Genomic DNA, 27,225 nt, shown 5'->3' on the forward strand with positions numbered 1-27,225 from the left:
GATGAGGGGACAGCCCTGCATTCACTGCCTGAGCTTCTCCCACTCTTCCTCCTTCTTCTCTCTCGGCCTGAAGCCAGAGAATCTTCCCAGGCTGGTCTGGATCTTCTTCTCCCTCCTCGTGAGGTCTCAGTTTACCCTCACTGGGTGCTGCTCAGCCACTCTCTCTGTCCTCTCACTTCCTTACCCAGCCTCACCTCCCCCAGGCTGACTTCTTGGCTTAACCCCTCAGGAACCTTCTATCTCCACCGTTTTTTCTTCCCTGCGAGAGAAACTCTGATGCCCTGCCCTCAGGACCCCTAGTCTGAATCCTGTCTTCCCAGGAGATGGGGCTTCTGAAGGCAGGACCATGTCTTCTCTACCTTGAGGCCTCACCTCCCTTTGACTTTCCCTGAGTCAGTAGGGTAGATCTGGGGGCCGAGTTTGGACCCATCAGCCACCTTTCCCCTCTTGGGGGTCCTAGGAAGAACTGGGAGCACCCCTCTGAGCCAAAACAGAAGGCTTGGGGCTCCCTCACACTGCACCCCAAGGCCCTTGGCCCAAAACCTAGCGCCCTGAGAGAGAGCCCAGAAAAGGGCCCAGAGGGGCAGCTGTCAAGAGGCCTACCTGAGCATAGTAGAGATGAGGCCCCAGTGGCCCTGGAACCCTGTAGATTTGGAAGGCTCTATGAAGGCCTGTGGTCAGGGTGAGGGTGGCGGGTGTCCTTACTGATGACGCTCATCCCCCTTCCACCCCACACTGAGGCATCTAGGAGGGAAGGAGAGGCACAGCTTAGCGTAGCTGTTGAGTGGGGTCATTGAGAGAACTGAGCAATGGGCAGGACCCAAGGGGGATGGAAGAAAGAGCAAGTCCCAGGGGAGGGATGTCCCCAGGATCTGAGGAAAAGGGCTGGGGTATAGAAAGAGGCCGCTACCTTCCCCTAGCATTAAAGAGGGATGCCAGAGGGAGAAGCCAGTGGGGAATGAATGGAGAGGGATTGCGTATCTCTTGAGCACCTGCTGTATGCAGAGTACTTTGCATGTATCACCTCCTTTGATCTGAACTAATCCTGAGGGGTCAATAGTGTTACTGCCATTTCACAGATGTGGAGACTGAGGCTCAGAGAAGTAAGGTCACCTGCTAGAGGTAATACAAGTAACAATGTCAGAATTGTGAACCCAGTTCCATGTGACTCAGGAGCCCAGGCTTTCCCCTGGAGAGCTTCAAGTGAGGTAGGTGGAGGCAGCCCCTCCCCAGCCCCCTCAGAGACACAGCCCCCACCCTCTTCTCTCAGGTCCCAAATGGTTTGGAAAATCCTGATGGGAGCAGATGGTGGGGACAGATGGAAGGAAAAGCATCTCAGGGCTGAATTACACAAACAAACATTGATAAAGTGATTAAACCTCAAGCCACCCCTTTCCAAAGGGCCCTGCCCACCCCTGCCTGGAGCACCATGGACCCAGAGGTGGGGGCCTGGAGGGGCTCCGGATACCCCAGTCTTAGTCCAACTGATCCCAGCATCTGCCCACCCGCCCCTCTCACCAACGGGGACCACCCCCGGACCAGAGCCCAGGGCGGCAGAGCTGCCAAGAGCACAGCCCGGGAGGGGGAGGGGGTAGGTCTGGCTGTTCCCAAGGGAGCTGGGCCATGAAGAACAGAATGGGGGCGGTGGGGGTGTCGGGAATGTCCTGGGAGCTGGGACTGTAGACTTGAAATCAGGGTGGGGTGGGGCCCTTCCAGCAAGCTTCACTATACAGATGGTGCTCAGAGAGCTGCTGGGCCACGTCACACAACAGCCTCACCCTGAGCTCCAGCCCCTGGTCACCACAGTGGAGTGGGGGCAAGGCCCTTCACCTCTGGAAGGTTCTGTTGGTTCCTTCATCTATAAAATGGAAACAAGAATATTAACGCCTTCCTGAAGGGTCTTTGTGAGGATTGAGTGAGAGGAAGCCTATGAAGTAGGGGACACTGGGCTGTACACAGTTAATGTCAGCTCCAGGGGGATGTTGGGGGATTGGGAAGGTGGGGATTGGGAAGGTGGAGCTTGGTGTTGGGGGATTGGGAAGGTGGGGCTGCTTAGAAATGGCCCCTTCACAGAGCAGAAATTTGGGCTTGAAGATCCTGCGTGCGGAGCCCTTGAGGTTGCCGGCCTCTGCAGAGCTCCCAGGAAAAGCACCAACTCCCTCCCGGGTAAGAGCAGCTGATCTGTCTGCCAAGCTCAGAATCCAGGACCCAAAGGCACACCTTTACTGGTCCCTCAGCGTGAACCTACAGACATCAGAGGGAAACAGACCCAGGTTCAGATCTTGATGTGGCTCCTTCCCAACTTTGGGAAAGTTGACAAAAACCACCCCACTGACTGCTTCTTCTTAGTAAAGCCAGTATTTCCAGCCACTTCCTGGACTTGCTGTCAGAAGCACACAGGCACCTCAGACTCAAGCCAGCCGGTATCCAACTCATGGCCCTCCACCAAGCCTGCACTGTGACTGGGTCCCCTCCCCCCCTGGAGGGGACCCTCCCTCCTCTTCATCCCACCCTTCTTTCCTTCCCAAGTCAGAGTTCAACCAAAGGATGCCTCTTGGGCCTACCCTGTCCTGGTCCTCTTACAGCTCCCCAGCCTTTGGTTCCTCCACCTCTAATCCCCTTCCTCCCTGCTTAATATTCCAGCCATCTTCCATGGCTCCCCACTGCCTACCAAAGTAAGTGGGCATGGAGACTCTCCATGACATGCCCAACCCTTGCTTCCCACTCCAGCTCCTGCTCTCCACCTTCCTCTGATAAATGCCCCAAGGGCCAATACCTCCTCTACAGATGACCAGGATCTCCCCTAGGCTGAAGAAGGGATCTGGAGTCAAGGCTGGGGAAAAGGACCCCTCTGACCCCCATATCCCTGCATATGGGTTTTAACCTGGGTGAAGTGATGCAGGCAGCTGGGGTCACATCCCAGCCACCCCTTGTTGGCACAATATTCCCTCTTCCCTCTGCAGGTAAAAGCAACTCTTAGCTGGAAAGGGCCTCAGGCTTGATGGCTTGCCTTAGGTCCTCCCTCTGGGCCCATTCTTCCTCCACCTCAAATGAGAAAATGGCCCCTTTTGTGGCACCTTTTCTGGCAAATAAGCATTTGGATCTTTCTTGCACATTTTTACTGCATTACACATTCAGTTTGCTCCTGCAGCAATTCTTGGTGTATCACTAACTGTTTGAAAATTGCTCCTGGGGTCATCACAAATGCAATGGTCACCCTTGGAAGTGGGATAAAAGGCAGGAGGCTGAGTGTTCACTTGTAACTGTAGACACAATTCTGTGTGCATGTCTACAACCTGCATGCACACACTCAACTGCATTCACAACTTGAGTCAGAATCTAGAGTCAAAGCATTTTGTTAAGTTTTTTATTTAAGTAATCTCTATGCCCAATGTGAGGCTTGAACTCACGACCCCAAGATCAAAAGTCTCGAGCTCCTCTGACTGAGCCAGCCAGGTGTCCCCAAAAATATTTTTTAAAGTCCTTCCTACACTGTGATCTGTCTCCCAGAAGCCTTCCAGCAGCCCAGCTCTGCCCTGGGGGTTTGCCCAGGGCCACATGATGACTTTCCTGCACCCCCACCCCCACCCCATCCCACCCCCGCTGCCATGCCCAACCCAGAAGAGCTGATGGAATCCCCAGTCACCTCTGCAGTGGCTCCACGGCCTGAAGGATTGCACACGCGCTGCAGGGCTGGGCCCCCAGGAGTGGGGGCAGCTGATCTGATTCCACGGCCAGCTGTGTTCTCCTGCAGTTTCAGTTCCGCTGTAAACAGCCTCCTTCCTAGAGCTGCTGTGAGGAGCCCACAAGACACTGCAGGGTAGTGCACATGAAGGAGGCTGCTCTGTGACACTGCAGGGCTCACGGGTGCACCCTCCTACAGCCTGGAGGGTAGGTGCTCCAGGGAGAAGAAAGGTGACATCCTCGCTCAAGGCTTCTGCTGGCACCCACTACTGTTCCCATTTTAGAGATGAAGAAGCAGAGGCACAAAGAAATGGAGTTCCCTGCCTGAGACTGTGCCTGGGATGGGAGCCAGATCAGGAAGGGACCCAGCTCTGTTTCCTGAGCTCTTTCCAGTGGGCCAGGATGCCTTGGAGTAGTACAGGCTTCCCAGAGGGTTCCCAGGGACCTAGAGTCTCACAACCCAGCCCTCAGAAGCTGAAGACCTCATGCTCCCGATCTTTCTCCCTCACTGGGAAGATGGGGTCAGCTCTCATTTCTGGCACCTTAGACTCTCCCTGAAGCTGGGGATTGCCTCTTTGTTTCCATAGTAACAGTGAACAGAGGGGTCTCCTGAATCAGTGCAGGGATACTGCACGGGTATCTGCCAGTATGCATGTGCCTGGGAATCCCTGGGATGGATAGCTTTAAGGACAAGCACATAGACCCATGCATACTGGCTCACTTGCTTGCACACGCATGCACACCCAATGTACATGTGCACACCCCCATGCCCCCCTTGTGAACACCCGTGCACATCCTTGCACATGTCAGTACAAGCAGGTGCATGTGCCAGGTGCCCATTAACCAAGAAACGGATCAGGATATGACCATGCCTGACACAACCTACACCCTGGCCCACTCAGGCACAGGGAGGGTCTTAGGGAAATGAGGGACTTCCACTGTATAATACCCACTGAGACATATATAGATGCTTACTATGCGCCCGGTACTGCATTTTCCTTTTCACGTATAACATCTGTACTCTCCACAGTGCCACTCTGAGACAGGTGCCCAGTGAGGAAACAGGCTCGTTGGGAGTAGAAGGGGGGTGTTGTCACAGTAGATGTGGGCCAAGCCAAAGTTTGAGTCCAGGGTTGTTTGGCTCCTACCTTACCTCCCCCAGACCTGTTGGTGCCAGACCCATGAGCACTTGCCTGGGACCCACAAACAGATGGGGAGGCCTCATAGTAGGTAGGACAGGAACTGGGGCCTCCAAACTAGAATGCAGGGTTCCTGGACTTGTGGCTCATGAGAGTCATGAGATTCCCTCTCCAGCCCCCAGCCATTCTTGAGACTGGGGAGTGAAGGGAGGTCCAAGGGACAGCAGCACTTGCCTTCCACTTACTTCTCCCAGGCAGCAGACAAGGAATTTTGAACACCAAGACCCACCAGGAACCTCTTGCTGGTGAAGCCACCGGGTTCACTTGTGAGCTCCCTGCCCTTCCAGCAAAGGTAGGAATCTAGCTGCTGAGGTCCTGGCTCTCCAACCTCATGGGCCTCTCAGGCAGACCCCTCAGAAGTGAGGGAGCCTGAGTTTGGAGGCCAAGCCAGCCAGGTCAACCTGAGCAAGGAGTTGGCAGGGGGGCATCATCCAGGAAGGAGCTGTCGGCAGGAAGATGCATTGGCAGTGCAAATAGGCTGCTGAGGAGATAGTGAGCTCCCTGTCACTGCAGGCATCCCAGATCAGGAGGTGCTGGTGCCCCCTGCTTAGGCAATTCAAAATAAACAGTGACTGAGCCCTGCATCATTGTCATCATCATTGTCTTTGTCAGAGCCACCACTGATTGGATATCCTTCGCGTAGGCACTTAAAATACGACTGCCACTACTGCTAATAAAAATAGCAGCCCCTACATATTCAGCCCTTGTGTGGTTGCTCTTCCGCTGACTCCTCATAGGGACCTAAGAGGCGGGCGCTATTGTTAGGCCCGTTTACAGATGAGGAAACCAAGGCTCAGAAAGGTCAGTGACTTGGGGCAGCCCGGGTGGCTCAGCGGTTTGGCGCCACCTTCAGTCGGGGGCCTGATCCTGGAAACCTGGGATGGAGTCTGGTGTCGGGCTCCCTGCATGGAGCCTGCTTCTCCCTCTGCCTGTGTCTCTGCTTCTCTCTCTGTGTCTCTCATGAATGAATAAAAAATCTTAAAAAAAAAAAATGTCAGTGATTCATGCACGGGCAGGGACAGCAAGACCTATGTTGTGCTTGGCTGCTGAGTTTGTGGTCCGCCGACCCCACAGCTGGCCTCCTGGGCAAAGCAGGACAGCCTCCCCTGGGTCAGGGCTCCCAGGTCCTGGAGCCAGTTCCTATTCTGGGCAACATTGGCTTCACTATGGCCAATGAGGCGCCCTCTGCTGGCCATTTCTGGCTCTGCAGAACCCTGTTCCCTCAGGCCAGGGGAGGCCCTCTAGGCCCTGGGATGTGAGGCGTGGGCAGGCCCTGGGGCCTTGGATCCTCATTTCAGATGGGGGTACCTGAGGTCACCCAGCTGGTTAAGGTTGAGCTAAGGTTGGAGTCTAAGGGCCGTCTGATTGCCAGGCTCTTGTCCTTCTGCCCTCCCTGGTGAGCAAGAGGTTTTACTCCAGCTGCCTCCACTTCCTACTGTAGCCCCCTCCACATCTGGGCCCTGAAAACAGGGCTTCTGGCCCTCCTACCCTCGAGGGACCTTGGGGAACCGCAGTTTGTAGCTGAGAACGTCTCCCAAAGCAAAATGGGCCCCGGGGTTTGAGGCAATTTGAGGCATTGCCTGGCTGTGTGGGGTTGGGCAAGATTCTTAACCTCTCTGGGTCCTGTCAGATAGAAGTTAGTTCCTTTGTAGATTCTGAAGAACTGAAGAAAATTGAGGAGGTCTCTTTTGCCCAGTCAGGAAGCCTTGGCTCGCCCCTTACAGCACACCAGCTAACATTACCCCACCCAGCCATTCCCTACCACATCACTCCATCTTTTTCGTACCCCCTGGGAGTCCCTGATGGGATTTTATTTAGTCATTAGCTCACTGTTTATCTCCTGGCTCCCCCACTGGAATGTGAGATCCACGAGGGCGGAAATCTTACCAGCTTGGTCACGGCTGTGTCCCTGGAATCTAGCTGAGGACCTGGTACTTGTAGGTGTTCCTACATATTTGTTGCATGAATAGAGCCCTCCCTAGCCCAACTTCTGCAGCTTGCAACAGTCTGTCAAATCCAGGGCTGTTTTCCCTGCTCCCATCATTACAGCCCAGAGCTTGTAGCAACCCCCACCACCACCCCGCCCCGCACCCTTCCCTGCCAGCCTCCTCTGTCTCCTCTGCATCCCCACACCATGAACACTATGCTCTCCGGGGCTTCAGGGCCAAAGATTCCTTTTTCCCTCTGCCCCTTGACCCTCATTTGACTAATTGCCACCTGACTCTCAAGTACTAGTTAACCTCAGGCATCACCTCCTTCCAGGGGGCCTCCCTGTTTTCCTTTTAAATTAATGCTCCCTTCTGACCTCTTTAGATCCTTCTGGTACAGAGGGTCATGTTCTCTCTGCATTTTAAGCATGCCGCTTTCCTCTACCACTGGAGCTCTTCAAGGGCTAGGATCGATCTGGTTCTTCACTGTGTCTTCAGCACCCAGGCCCAGGCTGCCCTGGCACAAGCACTCGGGAAACAGAGAGCTGGGCTAGCATCATCACTGCTGTGATGGGGGCTTTGGGGACTAGACAGGTCAGACCAGGGTTTCCCACGGCAAGCCACTTCCTCACTTGGAGCCTCAGTTCCATCTGTAAAATGAGTATAACAATCTTGACTTCTCAGGGTTGTGAGGATTCAAAAGCAGCTTCTGTCATATATGTAATGTGCTAGCATGTGGAAAATATCGGGTGAGTGGTAGGTTCCTTCCCTGGTGTGGTCTTGGGGTTAGCAACTGCCTCTGCAAGCAGCAAGCCCCCTTATGCCCTCCAGGAGAGGAAAATGAATGTCCTTCAGTGGACCCTGGCCGGGATCCCTACTCTAAGGATCCTAGAGGTGAGGGGAGGAGGGAGGCAGACTGGATCAACCTCCATAATTCACCGGCTGTATGATCCAGGGCAGGTTCTCACACCATTCTGAGCCTCCGCTTCTGGATCTGGAACAGGAGCTAAGAACACATTCCATCCAGCCTGAGACTCAGAATAACATGGACAAAAAGTTAAGCTCTTGGTAGGTGCTTGATTATTTATATACCCAAAGCAATCTCCTGCCCTTCTGATTTTTCCTGTGATTTTGGGGGTATATACGTATCTAGGGAACTCCCTAGACAGGGTCATGACCATTCTAGGCTGTGAAGAGGAGCTTTCCCATTCTAAATGGTTACCTGGGTGGTCTGGCTTGGGCACCTGCAGCCTGAATTAGGTACTAGGACTCTGGGCAGCTCTGGACTCTGGAGGATCCAAGTGCTCAGGACTAGCCAGCCCCCTGGGAGATGCCTGTGGAGTCCTCCCCGAATGGAGTCCAGCGCTGCCTGGGAAGACGGAGGCCCATCACTCATGCATTCGTTCATTCTTCTAAGGCTGTATTTCCAGAATGTTGCACGGAGCCTGGTACATAATTGGTGCTCAATAGATATATGTTGCAAGAGAGAATTTATTCCATAAATTCAACACACATTTATTGAGTGCCTACTGCTTGTAGCCCTGTGCTAAGAGATGGTGTACAGATGGTGCCCATACAGTAACTGGTCCTGAGAGCCCCCTCCCAAGATCACCAGGGGGCTCTAAATCCTCCCAACTTTTCCTGTCTCCTGCCCAGCTTCCCCTGAATGCCAGACTCCAGGCATCGAGGCTTTTCCCGGAACGGTGGTAATGCCCAAGCACCCCATGCATCCTGGGGCCTGAGAGGGCTGCACCCCCACAGGCACGACTCTCTGAATCCTCCCTGTCTTTCACGCCCTCCTTCAACCACCTTCCCCCTCCCTCTCAAAGCCTTAGACACTGCCACCCCCCCTCCCGGTGCCCTACATCTACCCGGGGTTATACCGAGAGAGGCCAGCAGGTGGCGCCGAGACTCCCCCTTCCCCCGCGCTACACTGGACTCCAGAGCCCCCCGGACCCTCTCCCTTCTCTCTTTTTCGCCCTAACGGGGACAAGAGTGGACTCCGTGACCTCTAAGTGACCCCTCTCCTTCCTGCTGGCTCCCGCGTGAGGCCTAAGGAGCCTCCAGCTGCTCCTGCGAGCCCCGGGCTGTCTTTTCCTGCCTGCTGGGGTTGGGGGTCCCTAGGGGCCAAGCTGCAGCTGGTGGGGCGGGGCCGGGCGGGGTGGGGCCGAAGGCAGCTGCCGGGGAAGAGAGAGAGAGAGAGAGAGAAAGAAGAGAGAGAGAGGAGAGAGGTGCTTTGGTTCCTTGGCTCCTGCCCCAAACAGGTGGAGGTCCCAACTGAGCCTCCCCTCAGCACAGGTATGTGGCTGGGGAAGCCCGTGGGGCCGGGGGTTTCAGCTTGGCACGCAGAGCAGGCCTGGCGGTCCTGAGGGGCCAGTAAGAACCCCGGAGCCTCCTCTCACCCTGCCCTTTCCAAGGTGACCCACAGAAACTTTGGGGGTCAGTGCAAGAGTCCTGGGGTGGGCACCGGGAGGAGAGGGCCCACTGCTGCTCCCGATCGGGGAGCTCTTTCCATCTCTGACCTCAGTTTCTCAATCTCAAATGGTGGGCGTGGGAGATTTTGAAGACATTCTGGTGGGATAACTCTGCAAAGTGTCCCTTTTCAAAAAGGATTAGCCCCTTCCAGGAGCTTCTGGAAGACCAAAAAGGCCTCTAAGAGCCAAAGGAATGCCCCCTAATGGTAGAATTTCAGATGAGGGGGAGGGGGCCCATTTGGAGATGCGAGGGCCCGGTCTGTGCTTCCCTCCTCAGCCTTGTTTCTCTGACTGGGACTCGGGCTGGAAAGTGCCCCAGGTGGGGGGGGGGGGGGGGGGGGGGCTTCCCTCGCTGCCTGCTGGCCCGGAGGTTCCCTGGTTAGGGAGACCGGGGCAGGTGCAGCTCTCTGCCTCTTCAAGGACAGAAAAGGGGTGAATTGGGCAGAAGAGGGGGCGAGACTGAGGTGGGCACAGCAGGAGGCATATGGGTGTGCCCAGGGTGGTGGGAAGGAGCCATCCGCGCCCTTTCTGAACCGCGGTTACTTGCCAAGTCCCCAAAGCCCCCTGCACTTTAGAGTCATTAGCTCCTTCCCGGCTCGCTGCACCGGCGGGACTAGAACGGTGGGGGAGGGGGCTGGAGCCACCCTTGGCTGTTGGGAAGATTGTTCCAGATTGTTCTCTGAGGAGCAAGCTGGCACACGCAGGTTCTAGGATCTCAGGGATGGTGGGGTGGGTGAGTTCACTCTGGGTGGGGACACAATCGAGTCAAGCACACGCGTGGGAGTCCGATCAGCCTGTGTTCAGATCCTGGCTCTGCCGCGAGTCGTGGGGCAAGTCAAGTGACCTCTCCGAGCTGCGGTCTCCCGTGCAAAACGGGGGGCCCGGAGCACCCCTTAAGGGGCCCCGTGAGAAGGAGGGGCAAGATGCAAGTCAAGCTCCTGGCAGTGTCTGGGACCTGGAAGGTGCGGGTTGTTACTCTCATGGAGACAAAAATGGAGGCCCAAAGGGGGGGAAGGGCTGGCCGGGGTCCCCGAGCTAAGTCTCCAGTGAGTCTGAGTGTCCTCCTCGCGGCCGGCCGCGGCAACACCGAGCACCTGCTGTATGCACCCCAGCACCTCCTCGGCGCTCTGGCCCCCACTCCCCGTCCCTGCGGTGACACTCCCCGCTGCTCACGTCCGTCCGGGCCGCCAAGGCCTCGGGTCCGGGCGGGGTGGGGGGGGGAGCCCCGGCCGAGGGCAGGCGGGCCAGCGCTGGGCGCCGGGGGACCCGCTGAGTGTCTCGGGGCGCCTTCCCCCCCCCCCGGGAAGGGCAGCGCTGGGGGCCGGGGTGGGTGCGGGGGCGCGGGCGGCGCGCGGGCGAGCGCTGGGAGCCGGGGCGGCCCGAGGGCCGGGAGGGGCGGCTGCGGGGGCGCCCTCCGCCCTCACCCCGCCCCGCGCCTCTCCCCGCAGCGGGGGCGCCCCGCCCCCCGGGCGCCCGACGTGGACGCGGCCGCCGCCGCCGCCGCCGCCGCCGCCGCCGCCGCCGCCGCGCGGGAGTCGCTGTCCGCGGAGCCGACATGCAGGCGGCGCGGGGCGGCGCGGGGCGGCCGGGCCGCGGGCCGGAGCGCGAGCGCCAGCGGCCGCCGGGCGCCGGAGCCGCGTCCCCCTGCGCCGCCCCGGGCCGGCCGGCGGGAGGAGCCGCCATGCACCCCGGGCCGCCCCGCGCCGCGCTCCGCCTGTGGCTGGGCTGCGTCTGCCTCGCGCTGGTGCAGGCGGGTAAGGGGGCCCGGGCCGGGCGGGCGGGAGTCCTCGGGCCCCTTCCTGCCCCCCGTCCCCGGCCTCTTCCCCGCCTCCGGACCCCCAGGCCCCACCTCCGGCCCCGACCCCGGCCCCGCCGCCCCAGCCCTGGGTCTGGGGTCTTGTGGTCCGCAGGCCCCCCCATCCCATTGCCCTGACCCCAGGCCTTTGCCTCAGGTACCCGAGCTGAGCTCCCTCCTCGGGCCCGGGGAGCAGCTGAGGACACCAGTCCCCCCACCTTGGGCCTCCCTCCCTGTCCCCAAAGCCCTGCAGGACAACTCTGCAGGTCGGAGCAGGATGGGGTCCCAGTCTGCGTGAGCATGTGTGAGGGGGATGGGAACTGGCACCCCCGGGTTCGGGGCGGGTGGGGTGGACCCCTGAGCCTGCTGCAGTCAGGGTCCGGCCTGCCCCGAGTGCCGGCCTCATCCTCACCCAGCCCAGCCTCTCCTGAGGCTCCGTATCTGTCCCTTTGGCTTCTGGCGCCTCACTCATCACTCCCTCTACCCATCCCTCTGTGGCTCAGTGCTTCTCTCCCTCCCTCCCTCCCTCTCCCCCGCCCCCCTGCTTCCTCTACGTCTGTCCCTGATAGCCCACTTGTCTGTTTTCTGGTTCTGTGTCTGCTGCCACCTGTCTGTGTCCCTCTGTCTCTCTCTGTCTCCAGGGATGGCTTTGTTGCCCCAGGCCCAGCCCCTGGGGCCTCGGGTCCACTCCTCTGTGGGGTGCAGGGTGCTGCTCAGGGCCAGGTCTTCCCCTTGCAGCACTCGCCCCCTGGGGTCGCAGACACAAGGCCCCTCTCCTGGAGCCCTTCTTCCTGCCCTCCACCATCTCTGTGCCTCACTCTCTCTCCTACTCCCTTCCCAACTGACCCGCTCTCATCTCCTTCCCACATGCAGAAGACACTACCTGCCCTATACTCATGGTTCCCCCACCCAGATCCTGCTCTGAGTGACCTCCCCCCTGCCTCCAGGGGCTGGCAGAATGTGGAGAACAGGCTCACAGAGACCCCTCCCCGTCTTCATCTGTCTGCCTCACTACAGTATGGGGGTTCCTCTCTTGAACCTCACTCCCAACCCTTGATCCTCACTCCCAACCCAGGCCTCACCCTAGCCTGGCTCCTCCACCTCTGGGTCTTTCTCCTTCCCTCAAGGTCACTCACTTGACAGTGTGGTCTTGTAGAAAGAGCACTGGACTGGGAGTCCTTTTGACTGCTTTTCATCAGACTAACTTTCAGCTCTCGCAGCCCTGGCCACCGATGCCTCCCTTGTGCCTGCACCCCCGCCCCCCCAACCTCTTAACACCCTTCCATTAGATCTGGCCCCAGCCCAGGCCCATCTGTTTTAGCCTGGACCCCTAATAGGGCCAATGTGACCAGTGGGGGCTCCTCACCCTGGACACGCACAGCCCGGGGCCTCTCGGGCTATAGCTCTTCAATCACTAACGAACTGAGACCCGTGTGTCAGTGCCATCGGAGGCCTTGCGTTCTTCCTTCCCCCACCGTGCGGCCTTCCCTAGGTTCCCACTTAGGAGACAGTGGGCCTGGGCCTCGCGGCAAGGGGTGCTGAGGCTCAGGTGCCTCCCCACCCCCAGACAGTCCCTCGGCCCCAGTGAATGTCACTGTCAGGCACCTCAAGGCCAACTCTGCGGTGGTGAGCTGGGACGTCCTGGAGGATGAGGTGGTCATCGGATTTGCCATATCTCAGCAGGTAGCCCTCGAGGGTCTGGGAGGGCAGGACACATCGGGATAGTAGCAGGGGATGCGGAGGGGGGTGTGCAGAAGTAGAAAGGGAAAAGGAGCAGAGAGCAAGAGAGACAGAGGCAGAAGAACTGCACATATGGCTTAGAATAGGGACCCCAGAGGGGAACGATCAGTGAGGAGGGCTCCCAGGCCTTTGACTGGAAACTGGGAATCAAAGACCTGGTTTGGATCTTACACAGACCTGAGTTTCGGGCGCGGTGCAAGACCTCACTGGGGAGACAGCCTCGGGCAACTCTTCCAAGCTCTCTGCACCCGCACTGTCTCCCTCTCTGTAACATGGAGTGGCAAGAGCCATAGCTGCCCATGGAGATGAGGGGTGCGTGGGGAAGCCTGTGTGTGTAAAGGCTTGAGCTAGCGGCCCGGTGAGCCCGGTCACCGCCAGAGAGGTGGGCAGGGCGGGGTCGGTGACAGGGCGCTGACTGCAGCGGGCCTGGGGTTTGCCTTGGCAGAAGAAGGATGTGCGGATGCTGCGCTTCATCCAGGAGGTGAACACCACCACCCGCTCGTGTGCCCTCTGGGACCTGGAAGAGGACACCGAGTACATTGTGCACGTGCAGGCCATCTCCATTCAGGGCCAGAGCCCCGCCAGCGAGCCAGTGCTCTTCAAGACCCCGCGCGAGGCTGAGAAGATGGCATCCAAGAACAAAGGCAGGCCGGGGCACTGTTAGCGGGGGTGGCGTGAGCTGTGGTCAGGGCCAGAGTAGGGGGTGGCTGGAGGAAAGCACCAGTGCCCCCAAGCCCCTGTTGTCTAGTAAAGCAGTGGCCAAGAGAGGCTGTCACCCTAGTCCCTGAGACAGTGGGCATATCAACTCTCAGCGTTGGGTCAAGCCATGTTGCTGCCGCCCCAAGTACCCATCGGCATGTTCTCGAATCTCTTTATTAGGTGTCTGGGTACTTATAGAGATAAACATTTAAGCTCATGGGCTGGCCCTGGAGGGGTGGCTGGGGATGAGAAGAGCCTCGGACCTAGTGTCTCCCTCCCTGCAGATGAGGTAACCATGAAGGAGATGGCAGGGAGCCAACAGCTGCGGACCGGCGAGGTGCTCATCATCGTCGTGGTCCTGTTCATGTGGGCCGGTGAGTGCCTCCAGGCCCCTCCTCGCTTGGCCTCTGGGCAGCGGAGGCCCCTGGCTGGGCCCCTTCTCTCCTGGAAGTGGAGACAGCTGAGAGATGGACCCATTCTCTAATTTACGTCTCACAAAGAATTTAGCCGATTGAGAGCTGCCTCGGATTATTTGAGCGCTTGCCCTTCATTCCCTCCGGAATAGTTTGGACACCTGGGCGGACTCGTACCTTCTGGCCATGGCTGCAGGAGCATGCCTCCTTCTGGGCTGCTGGGCCTCCAGGTGCTCCAGGCTTGGGACCCTCTTACGCTGCTCATCCTTCTAGCTCTGGTTCTGTGACCACCTCCATTAGGTCTCCCCCATCCATCCATGAGAAAGGTTGTTTTGCCTACTACTCTCACAGTGTACTGCTCATCCCTCCCTTTAGCTCCTCCCAGCTGAGGTCATTGGGCCCATGGGGCTCCCTGTTCCCACTTGTCTGTGAGCTACCCTCTGATAAAGAACAAATTTCATCTCTGTACTCAACCAGCATTTTCTGAATGGCCATTCTGTTCCAGGTAATAGTACTATAGTCATGACTAAAGAGCCCTGGGCTTGCAAGGAACTGGGTCTAGGAGAAGCCAGGCCCATACTTAACTATAATTCAATGTGATAAGTGCCACGTATGGGGGCATGGGAGAGGGAATTAATTCTAGAGCTAGGAGTAGAAATCAGGAAAAACACAGAGAGGAGGAAACATGGGGATTGAGCTTTGAAGGATGAATAGGAAGTCACCAGACAGCCAAAAAAGGAACAGTGTTCTGATGACAGCATGTATAAGAAACAAATTCAGGGGCACCTGGGTGGCTCAGTCAGTTAAGTGTCTGCCTTTGGCTCAGGTCATGATCTCAGGGTCCTGGGATCAAGCCCCACGTCGGGCTCCCTGCTCAGCCAAGAGTCTGCTTCTCCCTCCCCCTGCTCTTATGCTCTCTCTTCCTCTCAAATAAATAAAATAAGGAACAAATTCAGCACAGTCTGGTTCAGTGCAGCTATGACCCAAGAGAAGAAGTAGAAATGGGGACAGTCAAGGATGGTGAGGCTTTAAAGTAGGCTGGAGCCCATTTTGAGGGACCTGAACACCATGCCAGAGCTGTATTAGCATGGTGGTTGAGAGGGCAGGCTGTATTGGAGAAGCATTTGGAAAAAATGTTGTGTAGACACATCGAAAAACAGACACTTGTAAAAACAAAAGGCAGAAAAAACAAAGGATTGTACAAAAGAGGTTTATATAAGGTATGTTATCAGACTTGGTGCAGACAGTATCTACATAATCGTAACGATGTAAACATAGTGGACCAACCCAAGATTATGATGTGAGTCTGTCAGGGTGACGAGAAAGGAAGTAGGGGGGAGGTGTTACCCTGTACCTACGATAGAAAGTCAAAATAGAAAAAAAAAAAAAAAAAAGAAAGTCAAAATCGTATCTAAAACAGATAGATCAAGAAATAGCACTATAAATAAAGCATAGAGGTAAAAATGGAGAAGACACCTACCAGAATTGGAGCTGGCTTCCATAATTGTATCTGACTTTCAAAAACTATTACACTCACATATTCTTTGTCTGCTAACAGTAAACATTTAGCAGAGCGTAGGCCCTGTCGTGCACGTCCCAGCTCTCCCAGCTCTCCCGCCTCAGGACCTTGAGTAGGTTCCTAGGCTCTCTGCATCAGTGTCCTCACTGGCAACCTGGAGGTGATAATGAGGACTCAGTGGCATGGGCATTGTCAGTGCACGGCATAGGGCCTGGCACACGCTCAGCAAACGTTACTGTTTCTATTTCCCCTAACTGGAAAGGAGAGCTGTAGGGGAGAGGGGAGATGGGATCAGATGGGCATCGTGGGAAGATCAGCCCAGCAGCAGCGAAGGAGACGGCTGGTGGGGGACAGGTGGACATGGGAACCAGAGGCAGGCCGTTGCAGTGGTGTAGGGGAGAGGCCATCTGGAGCTCAGTATCTAACAGGAGCTCGGCAGGTGCCAGTGGGAATGAAGCGGGCAGGCGGGACTCTGGCCTCTCACTGCTCTCCTCATCCTCCTCCCACCCCCCTAGGTGTCATTGCTCTCTTCTGCCGCCAGTATGACATTATCAAGGACAATGAACCCAATAACAACAAGGAGAAAACCAAGAGCGCATCAGAAAACAGCACCCCGGAGCACCAAGGGGGAGGTCTTCTCCGCAGCAAGGTGAGGGCACGTCTCGGGTCTGGGTGGGTGGCCCCGGGGCTGTAGCAGGGTCAGCTGAGGGCTGGACGGGCTGCAGCCCAGCAGAGCCAAGCTTGGCCTCTGCAGCCTGTGTGACACCAGGGACGCTGCAAATTGATTTTGGACCTTCTCCTCTTGCCGGGTGCCAGGGGCCAGTGTGGTTAACAGAATGCAGCGTGACTGAGGAGGGGAGAATTCTTGGTTGGTATGGGACAGCACAAAGAGGGGGTTCTGGGCTTATTTCTGTCCCTGCCGTGCTGTGTGACCTTGAGCAGGTGCTTCACCTCTTTCTACCTTCATTTCCTCTTCTGCAAAACAGATATGACAACCTTGTCAGTGCTTGCTCTGAGCAGCTCAGAAGAGACGGTAGAGAAGTGGGAGGATCTCATGGTTCTGACGATGATTATCCAACAAACAAACATCTGGCCCTCTCCACATTTCCTCCTCCCTCCATCTCCTCACACCCCCTGGCTTACTGTCCTCTCTCTTGGCTTCTCTCTTTCTGGGGCATTTTCCCGAAGCCTCTTAGTAATCCCCATCTCCAGAAGCACCTCGACAGTGTCAGTGGCCGGGGCCGCGCTCTGAGGCGGGTCTGCAGGATGTGAGAGAACCAGCCGGCTGGATGGCTCTGCTGGGGGGAACTGGGGGCCTGGCACCCAGTCTTGGCTGCTAAGTGAGTGAGGCCGAAGGCTGGGTCTGAGAAGGCAGAGAGATGAGACGTGCAGGCAGGGCCACTCCTTCCCTTCCACGCGGGACAAGAGCCGGGCTTTTAGGAGGCAGCCCTTCCTTCCTTTCTTCTCGTGCCCTCCCCCATCTCCAACCTTGCAAGAAGTCTATTCAATTAGCCCTGGCTGCTTCTCTCATTTTTTCCCTCCCAGTTTCCAAACAAGCCCTCGGTGAACATCATCGAAGCATGACTGCCTGTCTGCAGGGAGAAGGATTTCATTTTTCTTCTCTGCTGGTCCCCAGGTCCATGGGCACAGGGACAGGGACTGCGGTGGGGGAAGGCACAACTCTCCCTCTTCCCCATCCTAGTCTGGTGAAGGAGGCTGAACTACAAACCCAAATTCTGCAAAAAAAATAAGCCACAAAACTAAAAGGCCTGGCCCCATTCTGGAAAAGGCAAAGCTGCATGAGACACAGCCTTCTTTCTGCCTCCTTGCCTCTCCTGGACTGGCTTCCTCCCTGAGAAAATGCACAAAGTTCCTGGGAGATGACAAGCACCCAGACCGACTCCAGCTGTGTCTTTCAGACCGAGAGCCATCAGGGAAGCCATGGGGCAGGGTCATGGCTGCCAGCAAGCCTTTTTCTGGATCCAGCCATCAAGGACTTGTTTGTGGTGTGATGCACAACTTTGCGAGTGTGTAAGATGGTATGTCTTATCTCTCTGGAAAACACAACTGAAGGGCTTCACTCCAGAGGGCAGAGGAATTCCCAGAGCTGATTGCCTGAGGCCTCTGTCTTCTTTGGCCCTCATCTGGACTGTAACATCCTCAGTTTGGAGTCTTAAGAAGACGAAGTGGGAAAGAGACCTGGAAGGTACTGGCCCCATTTCTTTCGGAAGAGGCTGTTGGAGTTGTAACAATGCCGGCTTACACAACTGAAAAGGTATGTCCACGTGGGCAGCTGAATCACCAACTCTGGAGTAGAAGCTGTTGGAAGGCAGGCCTGGGCCATTACCGTGGACAGTCAGAGCAGCCCTGGCCCCTGGGGTCTCCATATCTTGCCATCTCATCCAGGGTTCTGTGAAAGCTCCCCAGGGTCCTCATGTCCTTCCCTAGAGCCTGAGTGGTGTGAGGTGACAGGTCTCTCTCTCCACTGCCCCTTTCTGGTAAACAAAACAAAACAAAACAAAACAAAACAAAAATGGTGCTTGATAAGGGAAGGCAGACTCTTCCCTAGGACTGACAAGTTATGGCTGCTGAATGCCTGCATGGGAAGAGATGGGCCTCTGCGTCTTCCGCTGGTGGCTAAGGATGGGCGTGTGGGAGGACTGCGCCTAGCACAAGCCTGGCACACAGTAGGCGCTCAGTGAACACCTGTTGAACTGAATGATGAGAGCAGTGGCCCCCAAGCCAGAGAGCTGAAAGCCATCACCCAATGACCGCCCCTTCCTTCCGGTCTACAAGAGCTCTCCTGGCTCGGTCAGCCACGACTCTGCTTCGCCCCGGTGTGACAGCACAGGGAGGGAGGAGAGACAGGGTGAAAGGCAGATGTCAGCAATACTAAGGGCTTCCTCATGGGAGGGCATGAGGCTCCACTCATTGTCTTGTGACTTCCATCCCTGCTGAATGGGGCTGCAAGGCCAAAGCTCCTTAGGGGAGAGGTCCTTACCTCTGATCCAGTTAGAGCAATAACCTCTTTTTAAATGGAAAATAAAAGACAAATGAAAAGGCACATCCTTGTCTTCTGGTAAATGCCCAAATGTTGCCCTCTTTTTCTGGCAATTGGCAGCAAGTCAGGATGTGTGGAGGAGGGAGTCAATTCTCTCTCTCCATTTTGGCCTGCAGCTTCTTAGGGACATGCCTGCCAGCCAAGCTGGAGTTGGAAGGGAAATCTCGAACAGATGGGGGTGCACGTGTAGGAGGAGAAAATAGCTCCTCCATCATCCTATTACTGAGGCCCCCAAATTCAAGCTTGGGCTGCCTCGCTGCACAGGTACACAGGCTGGTGCTCAGTTTTTAGAACGAAGGGTTTTCCCCTCTGGATGGGGCTGGGTGATTTCCCTGACCGAAGGAATGCAATTCTAGTTTCTCCCCAGGGTGGGGAGGGAAAGGAAGAGGAACTGCAGAAGCTGCTTGCTGCAGCCCAGTGTTCCCAGCATGCTGTCTGAGGCGGTTAAAGGAACATCATTAGGATCCCAATAGCAGGCTGAAGGGTGGAGTAATGATGTCATTAGCCAGTGAGCAAACCAGTAAGTAAATGGTACACCTCGAACACTCCTGTCCAGAGCCAGCAAGAGGTTGGAGAGAAAAGGTCAGATGAGCAGGACTTAGGGTAGACTGTTCTGGAAGGTTCCAAGAGAAAAGCAAGTCTATTTTTTTTTTTAAAGATTTTTATTTATTCATGAGAGACACACACAGAGACACAGGCAGAGACACAGGCAGAGGGAGAAGCAGGCTCCACGCAGGGAGCCTGATGTGGGACTCGATTTTAGGGCTGAAGGCAGCACTAAACCGCTGAGCCACCCAGGGATCCCCAAGGAAAGCAAGTCTTAAAGGCTGGGTGGGAAAGTGGAAATCTGCCAGCACCCAGAACTCTAAACCCAAGAGAGGTACTTGCTGGGCCCTCTGTCTTGTGTGCCCATCTAGTGCCACCTGGTGGAGACACCCCTGAGTCAGCAGCAGTTACCTACAGATAGCCATATGGGGCCAGCAAGCACTGCTAATGGAAATTTAGCAGAACACTGATAGGTGTTCTGACAATTTCCACTGCTAATGGAAATTTAGCAGTGCCGGTAGCACATCAGCAGAGGGTTAAGGGGGACGGGAGACTAATGAACACTTCTGGTTTAGATAAACCCTATTCCCTTTAGTTACCTCCCTAAAACCCCAAGTTCTACAACTGAGTTTTTCTTGGACCAGCCATCGTATACAGTAGAACCCTATAACTGTGACTTGGAACAGGGGTGGGCAAGTTCTTGAGAGACTGAGGCCTGACCTGCAGGCCACACAGGGCCTGTGGGAAGATGCTGGACAGAGGCGGGACTCTGCCTTGACCCCAAGTGACCCCTCAGGCCAGCTACTTCTGGGGGGGGGGTGGGTTTCCTTATCTGTCAAGAAAAAGGTTAAGAACAGGACCCCAGAGCCTACTGACCACCTGGAGTAGGTGCCAGGGGGCCTTCCTCCCAGCAACAAGAGGGAAAGCCCCAGGGTCTGGGAGAGGAAGAAGAACCCTGTTTGTGTGGGCCAAGAGTCCTTTCCCCTTTCTGATCCTGTTCCTTCAAACCAGGCTTTTCAGAGTGGCCTCTTCTAGAATCTACTTTTAAGAACTCTAATTCAGCCCTTTATTTATTTATTTATTTATTTATTTATTTATTTAAATTCAGCCCTTTATAAAAACATGTAGTATCGTACCATTCCAGGCATGTGACATTTCAGACTGTTATGTTACTTTTCACCTTCTTGAAATCTTTTTGAGTTTTAGGATTTTGCTTTTAAGTGGCCTCCAAGAACAAGTTGCTTCCATAAATGGGACACACGCCCTGGCTCCAGCCCCACCAAACTCCATCAGTACAATATTTCCAAACCCTCAAGTGTCACTTGAAGCTAAGTCGGAGGAGATCCTCATATACAAATAGTTCCTTTAATGATAACTATAATGATTCTGGACTACTACATGGGGAGTTTTACAGGTTGTCCAAAAGGTTACATTCCACCCCCATCTCAATGGGTGCTGGGGGAAGGTCAGATTTTCTGTCTGTGACATGTTCCAGTTGTCATTAGAGGAGGACAGGTGGGGAGGATTGAAAAGGCGCAGCTTGTTCATTAAGGAATTCCACTGCTGACCAGCTGATATTTCCTGTGACAAGTGGAAATTTTTTTCCTGACAGGTGTTCTGACATACAAAGCAAGCATACCTTAGGACCAGCTTAGGAATAATTGTTTTCTCTTAGAAAAGCAGGACAACACAAAGAAAAGCAGGGAACTCTGCTTTCTAGTTTTAGATGGTTGGGTTTTTTTTTTTTTTTTCTTCCTGTAAAAAGCTCCAAACAAGCTAGAGAATGACCCCATTCTTTTGAGAGAAGGTCCATTTCTCCTCCTCCTCACTTTTCCATAACATAAAAATGAACTAAGGGTAAGTAAGGAACACCACCACTTCAGAGAATGCAGCCTGGTCCCTGAAACCTTTGATGTCTGCAGTAACATATTGCTAAAAAGGAAATAAGCAACTACTAGACAAAGGATCTGCACCTGAGAGAAACAAAATGGGTATGTATAGGTTAGGAGTACCTCAGAGTGAGACAGTATCAAATAGCTGAGTGTTTAGCAAATTTGTATTGAAGCTTTTGCCTGGACTACAGAACAGCCATTAGACAAAACTTATGTAACAGCAAGACAGAGTCTGTCCAAACATGTTGGTACTTATTTACTCAGCATGAGTTGAGATTTTATAAGCATTGGCTAATATAGGTGACAAGCTTTTATTGCCTTCATCCTGTTTCCTGGGGTAAATCTAAGAAGCTTAGGTTCACAAAAGGGATGTAAGGAACGCTATGTCTCCCCTATCTACCCACACTTATTCCACCTGCATCCCAGGTTCAGGAGCAGTCAGTTTCTGGAGAAGTTGGATTAAGAACTACCATCAATTTTGGATGATCAGTTCTGGTTTGCCATATCCCTTTCTTCAAAGGGAGAATGCTCTGGGTTAACTCAGCTTCTTCCCTGATCAGCACCAGTTTGGGAGAGGCAGACAGGGGTCAACCACACAGCCATGGGAAGGAATGTGAGGCAGTGTTTGTCTGATCGGGCTGAGCCGTCTCCCCCTTCTGCAAAAACAGCAGCACAGTGATATTTCAGGCTTCCCCTATGTCAGGCTCCTGACATGCACTATATGTAGCTGCAAATCCCAATCAATTTCAACATTTCTTGACTGCTAGAAAGCCTTTCTCAACACTGTAATTTACCCTCAAAAGAATAGGGAGCGTGCACCCTCGCCTCCCCAGTACCACATTCTACTAACTGCCACCCCCGCCCAGACCCCACTAACCTGCCTACACAAGAAAAGGATGGAACCCTCCTTTCAAAGCCTGCAACAGACGGCCGCAGTACATGTGCCACGACAAGAACTTTTATTTCTTTTTAATGACATTAAACACAACTGGTACAAGGGAAAAACATGATAAAGAGGAGGCACCAAACTTCGGTTTCGTAATTGATCCTGACAACTCAAGTCAATCAGGCCTGTGAGAGATGCAAAGCTATAGGTTATTGCAGGCTCTTATAAGTAAACTTCTGTAAATAGCACATTGTTACTCTTTGTCAAGACCACTGTGGTGAGAAATGTCTCCTGAAGGAAGAAAGCTAGGTAGGCAGTTAAATGCACATAACCCTTACTCAAGAACTCAGGAAATACTAGACTGTGAGCCCAAGACCACATATGAGATATGCAGCTTTAAAAACAGATTAGAACTCCAGATTTTACCCACTACCATTTCTAAGGCAAACATGCCTGATAATGAGTTTTCTTTGGCTTTGTTTTTTTTCTTCTTCAAGAATACCATGTTAACCGCTAGAGAACAGTTCTCTCCTCCCCCAGTCCAACAGATTTAATTAAGCTGCTAACGCTTTGGAAAAACAGAATTATTTGAGCAAAGAGGAAATGTGATTGTCACATTTTCTAGTTAACCCGTCACTCATTTGATTTGGCAAAGGCAATGCTGCCATCACACATTCAGACTTAAACCCTCCTGTACCAGGAATGCAGGAACATGAGCCTAAGCGAAATGCTGTCCTTTCACTCCTTGGGTTGTCTGTGGAGAACTAGACAGCTACAGTGCTAGTTATTCCAGCTACAATTAATTTTTATTATGCTGTCATTCCAAAGGTAGATGTCTGCTTCTCTTACTCCATCTTGCTAATTTAGGGAAATCTGGAAAAGTGAATAATGTAGTAAATGTCCATTATGCCAACTAAAATAATAGATTTTGACTCTTGCCTTTGAACAGAACTTTGCATTTGGTCCCAGAATCTAAACCTAATGTCCAAGGAAGAGAATCCTCACCTAGGTAAAAACAGTAAACACTTAGGGACATCCATCTAAGTTTATTGGTGGCTTGAATGACCAAACCTTCACCAAGTCAGTTTCTAAAGCAGGGTAGGGTATTTAAGATGGGGTTCTCACATACAAAGGTGGGGCTGATGAACCAACAAAACCCAAGAGAGGCTGCTAGCCCAGCACCACAGGCGATGCTGATAACTATGTCCCAGCCTTCAAAGAGGGTGAGCAACAGCATGAATGCCCGACTGCAAGATCTTCCGAAAGACATCTAAAGCCGTCTGTAAAGAAAGGAGAACAAACTCCTCAGACATCCACCAGGCTGGCTGCACAAAGTCCATCAACTTAAGTTAGAATACCAAACCTTAAGATCAGGTAATGCTTTTGTACATAGGCTTAATCACAAATACATTAGACCCACAGGAGCAGTTCTGTCAAACTGTGTCCCAGGAGTATGACCAAAGAAAATGGTAACATCCAGAAGCTAGAGGCACTGCTTGTTAACTAATCAGAGACAAAAGAACACCTCTCCCAAGTCTCTCCCACAGGATGGAGCTTACGGACTGACACATCAACTCAAGACTGAAGGTGGAGCTGAGTGGATGAAACTGAAGAGCAACTCACACCTCAGTAGTACTGGCTTTCTAACCCTCCTGGAGTTAAGACTATGTGGGAAGCTCCTTGATGAAGAGAGCAGGGAGGCGTTCTTAAGAGGCATAACTGGGTCTAACAGGATACAGGAACACATCAACAGAACCTAAGGAGCACAATGGTCGCCAGGGAAAAAAGAAGGAAAATCCTTGAGTAAAGGCAGAAAAGACAATCAGTCACAAGACCACAGATTAACAAGGGTTAGTCAGCAGTCCTATGTCAGAGCTAAGATGTGTAAGATTTATAAATCTATTGTGCAAAACAAATTTAATAAAGAATGGGGGTGGGGGAGCAAAAATAAATAAATAAAGGCAGCTAGTAAGTACAAAAAGGAGAGAACATTTACACTTTTAACTTGTCCTTTCAACAGGATTTTTGTCCTGTTCCATCCTACTTCAAATGTCCTGGATTACCAACTTTAAAATACTGACAAGTACTCGGAGATTCAAATAAAAAAGTAAGAGGGGTTGATAAAAGTGACTTATGTCCATTTATAAGTCATCAGCAATAATTCACACTGGCTTGCAGCCTGGTAATCTCTTCCTTACAAGAGATTACAAGATGATTTCTTTTGGGCACCAGAAGTAGACTTCACCTCTGTGTAGAGGTGGGGGTTTGCATTTGGGGTTTGGCTTGAGCCTAGGTATTCTGGCTTAATGCTGGCTTTCAAGAAGTGGCCACCTTTGATTTAAATTAAAAAAATAAAAAATAACAGTGCTTAAATGCATGCACACAGACAAACAAGAAGGACCTTATACAAAAAAAAAAATTCTCAAGTCAGCAATGGGAATTTCCAAAGGTGACAAGTTCTTTAAATAAAAATCTTGTGAAAAATAAAATTCAAAATCTACTAAGCACAAAAGAGCAAAAGATGAGATGCTGCTCTGAACAAGACCCTGGATAGGGACCTTCACTGCTGATGGGATGAGACAAATGGACTCGCTGGGAAGTCCGGGAGACGCTGGAAACGATGGTGGGTTCGCATGTTCCTGTCGACCCACTGAGTCAGACTGTATCTTTGCAAAGGTTTCTGCCGGAACCGAGCGTAGTTTCTATTAGGAGAGAAGGAAAATAAAAACAAGATGAGAGTTTCAGCTGGAATGGCTATTTGTACACAGAAAATGGCCTAGACAACTATCTTAAGAATTTATTTTTGGATATCAGATATTGATTTTACCTTTCAATCTTAATTTTAGAATTTTTATACTATTTTATTTATATGAAAGTCACAATGTGGGACACCTGGGTGGCTCAGTGGGCTAAGCGCCTGCCTTCGGCTCAGGTCATGAACTCAGGGCCCTAGGATCGAGCCCCACGTCAGGCTCCCTGCCAGTGGGGAGCCTGCTTCTCCCTCTCTCTCTCTCCTTCCCCCTCACTCATGCTCTCATTCACTCTGTCTCTCACATGAATAAATAAAAAAAAAAAAATTAAAAGAAAAGAAAGGCACAGAGTAAGTGCTATTTCTTTCTAACTCTAAAACCAGTTGCTGCACAGGTATTATGGTGAAGTGTGCCATATTCACAAATATTAAGAAAACCTAATATATGATGTATAATAATGTTTTAGTAGTGAAAAAATATTTTCTCCCTCAAGGAACATTTAAAACAGGATCTATATTTCATTGCTTGCATCAGGACTTCATTGTCTGACACAGCTCAAGGTTGCTCAGGACACAGGAGTTAAAATTAGAATAAAATTCCCAGAGAAGGTAAGTCATCATGTGAGTATCACACTGCAAGTTTAGAGACTAAATAATTAATAGCACGGAATCAAAGTAAACTTTCTTGATCTTTAGTCACCACCAGTCCTTTAGGCTGGGATTCTGCATAAGACCCTCTGAAGTAATGTGATCTCATTCTCAACTCCAGCTATTCCTAATAACCACCTGGGAAGCTTTCTAAAGGTAGATTCTTGCCCCTACTCCCTGACATAATGACTTAGAATCCCTTGAGGCAGGGTCTCGACATCTTCATTTTTAGACATCTCCAAAAGTGATTGTGAACAGCCAAAGTTAAAAATAATTTAAACATTTTATGACATTTATCTAACCCTATATGCAAGTACTTACTGAATTCTTTAAATACTTCACCTCATTTAATGCTAATAACAATCCTACCAAAAAAATGATGCTATAATTTTGGCAACTCTAGAGGAAACACTGAGTATAAAGGCCCTGAGGTAGGAGCATGTGTGACATTCGAAAAATAGCAAAGCCAGAGGGACTAGAGCAGAATGTGCAAGAAGAAGAGTAGTAGGAGATGCAGTCAGCAAGCTAACCATGTCAGCCCAGGCCATGGTCCTTCTAGGGGATCATGAAGATGGGAAATGTGACATGGAAAGCCACTGGAACATTCTGAGCAAAGAAGAGAATCTGAATCTCTGGCTGCTGAATTGAAAATAGTAGACAGGCAAAGGCAGAAGCAGGGAGATCATGTAGGAGACTTGCAACAGTTCGAGTGAAAATGATGAGAAATTATCAGATTTGGGATATATTTTATATGTAGGGCTTACAAATTTGCTAATAGGTTGAATATGGGGTGAGAAAGGAGTCAAGGTGACTCCAAAGTTTCTCAGTATCTGGATCAAAGTAACTGAATAAATCTGTAAAGCCATACTACATCAAGAATCTAGAAGATTTCAAAATAGAAAGGCCCTCTGACATCAGTAAGTCCAACTTATTAGTTGTAGTGATGTAAGGACCAAAGAGGTGGCATGACTTGATCAAAATCATATAGCTACATTATAAACTGCAAAGCTAGAACAGAACCCATTTCCTGAATTTCAGCTCACTTCTTATTCCATTATACTCTGTTTCTTTTCCCACCTCTGGAATTAAACAATTACACCCGAACTACCCACCACATTCCTCTTGTAGCCAAATTCTACCCTTGCCCTCCTCCTCCTAATCACCCACTCACCGCATGGTGAGGTCCGAAGGATGCTGCCATTTTGGGTTCTGCATATGATGAACTTGACCCATCAAGGCATACAGTTCCCCCAAGGCACCTGTGACACAGAGGGATCGTGGTTAGGAAGCAGCTCAGTGAACTACCATGTCAGCCTAGATCAAAGCATGTGTTTTCAGGGAAAGAGAAAACAGGCACTGGTCCTGATACTATCTATGATTATCACAAGCAGTCAGCACAAAAACTATAAGCCAGAGAGGGGAGCTTGCTTTCAGATGATGATGATGATGATGATGATGATAATGATGATGATGATGGAGCAGCAATAATGACAGCCACCATTCATTCATTCAACACTTACTAGCTCCCACAGTATATGAGGAACTTTACTGGTCCCTAGAATATGGTGGTAGACAAGGCACTGTACCTGCCCTCAATTAGGTTTATAGAGGAGACTGGCGATTCCAAATCTTGTGATGAGTGCAGTGACAGGAGAAACATAGGCTGCTATGTGAGCACAGAGACTGGAGGGTGGGGATTTGAGAAAGCCCTCTCCAGGGGAAGTAAACCAGAAGCAGTGATCAAAAGGATGTCTAGAAGTTAGTGAGGTTAAGAGGGGTGGGGGTGCAGGTATCCAAGAGAAAGAGCTAATGCAAAGGCCCGGAGATACAAGACAGCAAAATACATTAAAAAAACAAGAGAAGTTGAGAATAGAAGGCAGCTGGGGCTTTTTGCTAAACAAGAACAATTGTTGGAGGCAATTTCTGAAACCCCTGGGAGCCTGGCAAGATGCTATGCACTTTTCAAACTATCTCATTTAATTCTAATAAATA

At 52.4% G+C, this 27,225-nt stretch overlaps 2 protein-coding genes across 12 annotated transcripts in view; one reads left to right on the forward strand and one right to left on the reverse strand.

The window, feature by feature from the left end:
* Nucleotides 1-10,840: 10,840 nt before the first annotated feature.
* On the forward strand, nt 10,841-18,515 carry FNDC5 (fibronectin type III domain containing 5). 4 transcript variants are annotated; one of them, XM_077898644.1, is made up of 7 exons: nt 10,965-11,039; nt 11,238-11,384; nt 12,648-12,763; nt 13,266-13,464; nt 13,804-13,893; nt 15,967-16,100; nt 16,997-18,515. In XM_077898644.1, exons 1-7 carry the CDS (start codon nt 10,967-10,969, stop codon nt 17,033-17,035), a joined length of 798 nt encoding a protein of 265 aa, XP_077754770.1. In that variant the 5' UTR covers nt 10,965-10,966; the 3' UTR covers nt 17,036-18,515. The 4 variants fall into 4 exon arrangements, with proteins under 4 accessions (XP_077754771.1, XP_077754770.1, XP_077754774.1 ...); XM_077898648.1 differs by having other exon boundaries at nt 11,238-11,346; XM_077898647.1 differs by having other exon boundaries at nt 10,967-11,039; nt 16,438-18,515.
* A 3,389-nt stretch (nt 18,516-21,904) lies between these two features.
* Nucleotides 21,905-27,225, reverse strand: part of S100PBP (S100P binding protein) — a 53,615-nt gene continuing 48,294 nt past the window's right edge. For 6 of the 8 annotated variants that reach the window (XM_077898638.1, XM_077898633.1, XM_077898634.1 and 3 more), the window contains 2 exons: nt 26,405-26,492; nt 21,905-24,538 (listed from right to left, as the gene is read on the reverse strand). In XM_077898638.1, the coding sequence (XP_077754764.1) occupies nt 24,397-24,538; nt 26,405-26,492 (230 nt within the window). In that variant the 3' untranslated portion in view covers nt 21,905-24,396. Of the gene's footprint in view, nt 24,539-26,404; nt 26,493-27,225 lie in introns of those variants that run through there. The other 2 variants (XM_077898635.1, XM_077898641.1) reach the window with 2 other exon arrangements.

Source organism: Canis aureus, chromosome 5 (assembly GCF_053574225.1).
Source record: "Canis aureus isolate CA01 chromosome 5, VMU_Caureus_v.1.0, whole genome shotgun sequence".
NCBI lineage: Eukaryota > Metazoa > Chordata > Mammalia > Carnivora > Canidae > Canis > Canis aureus.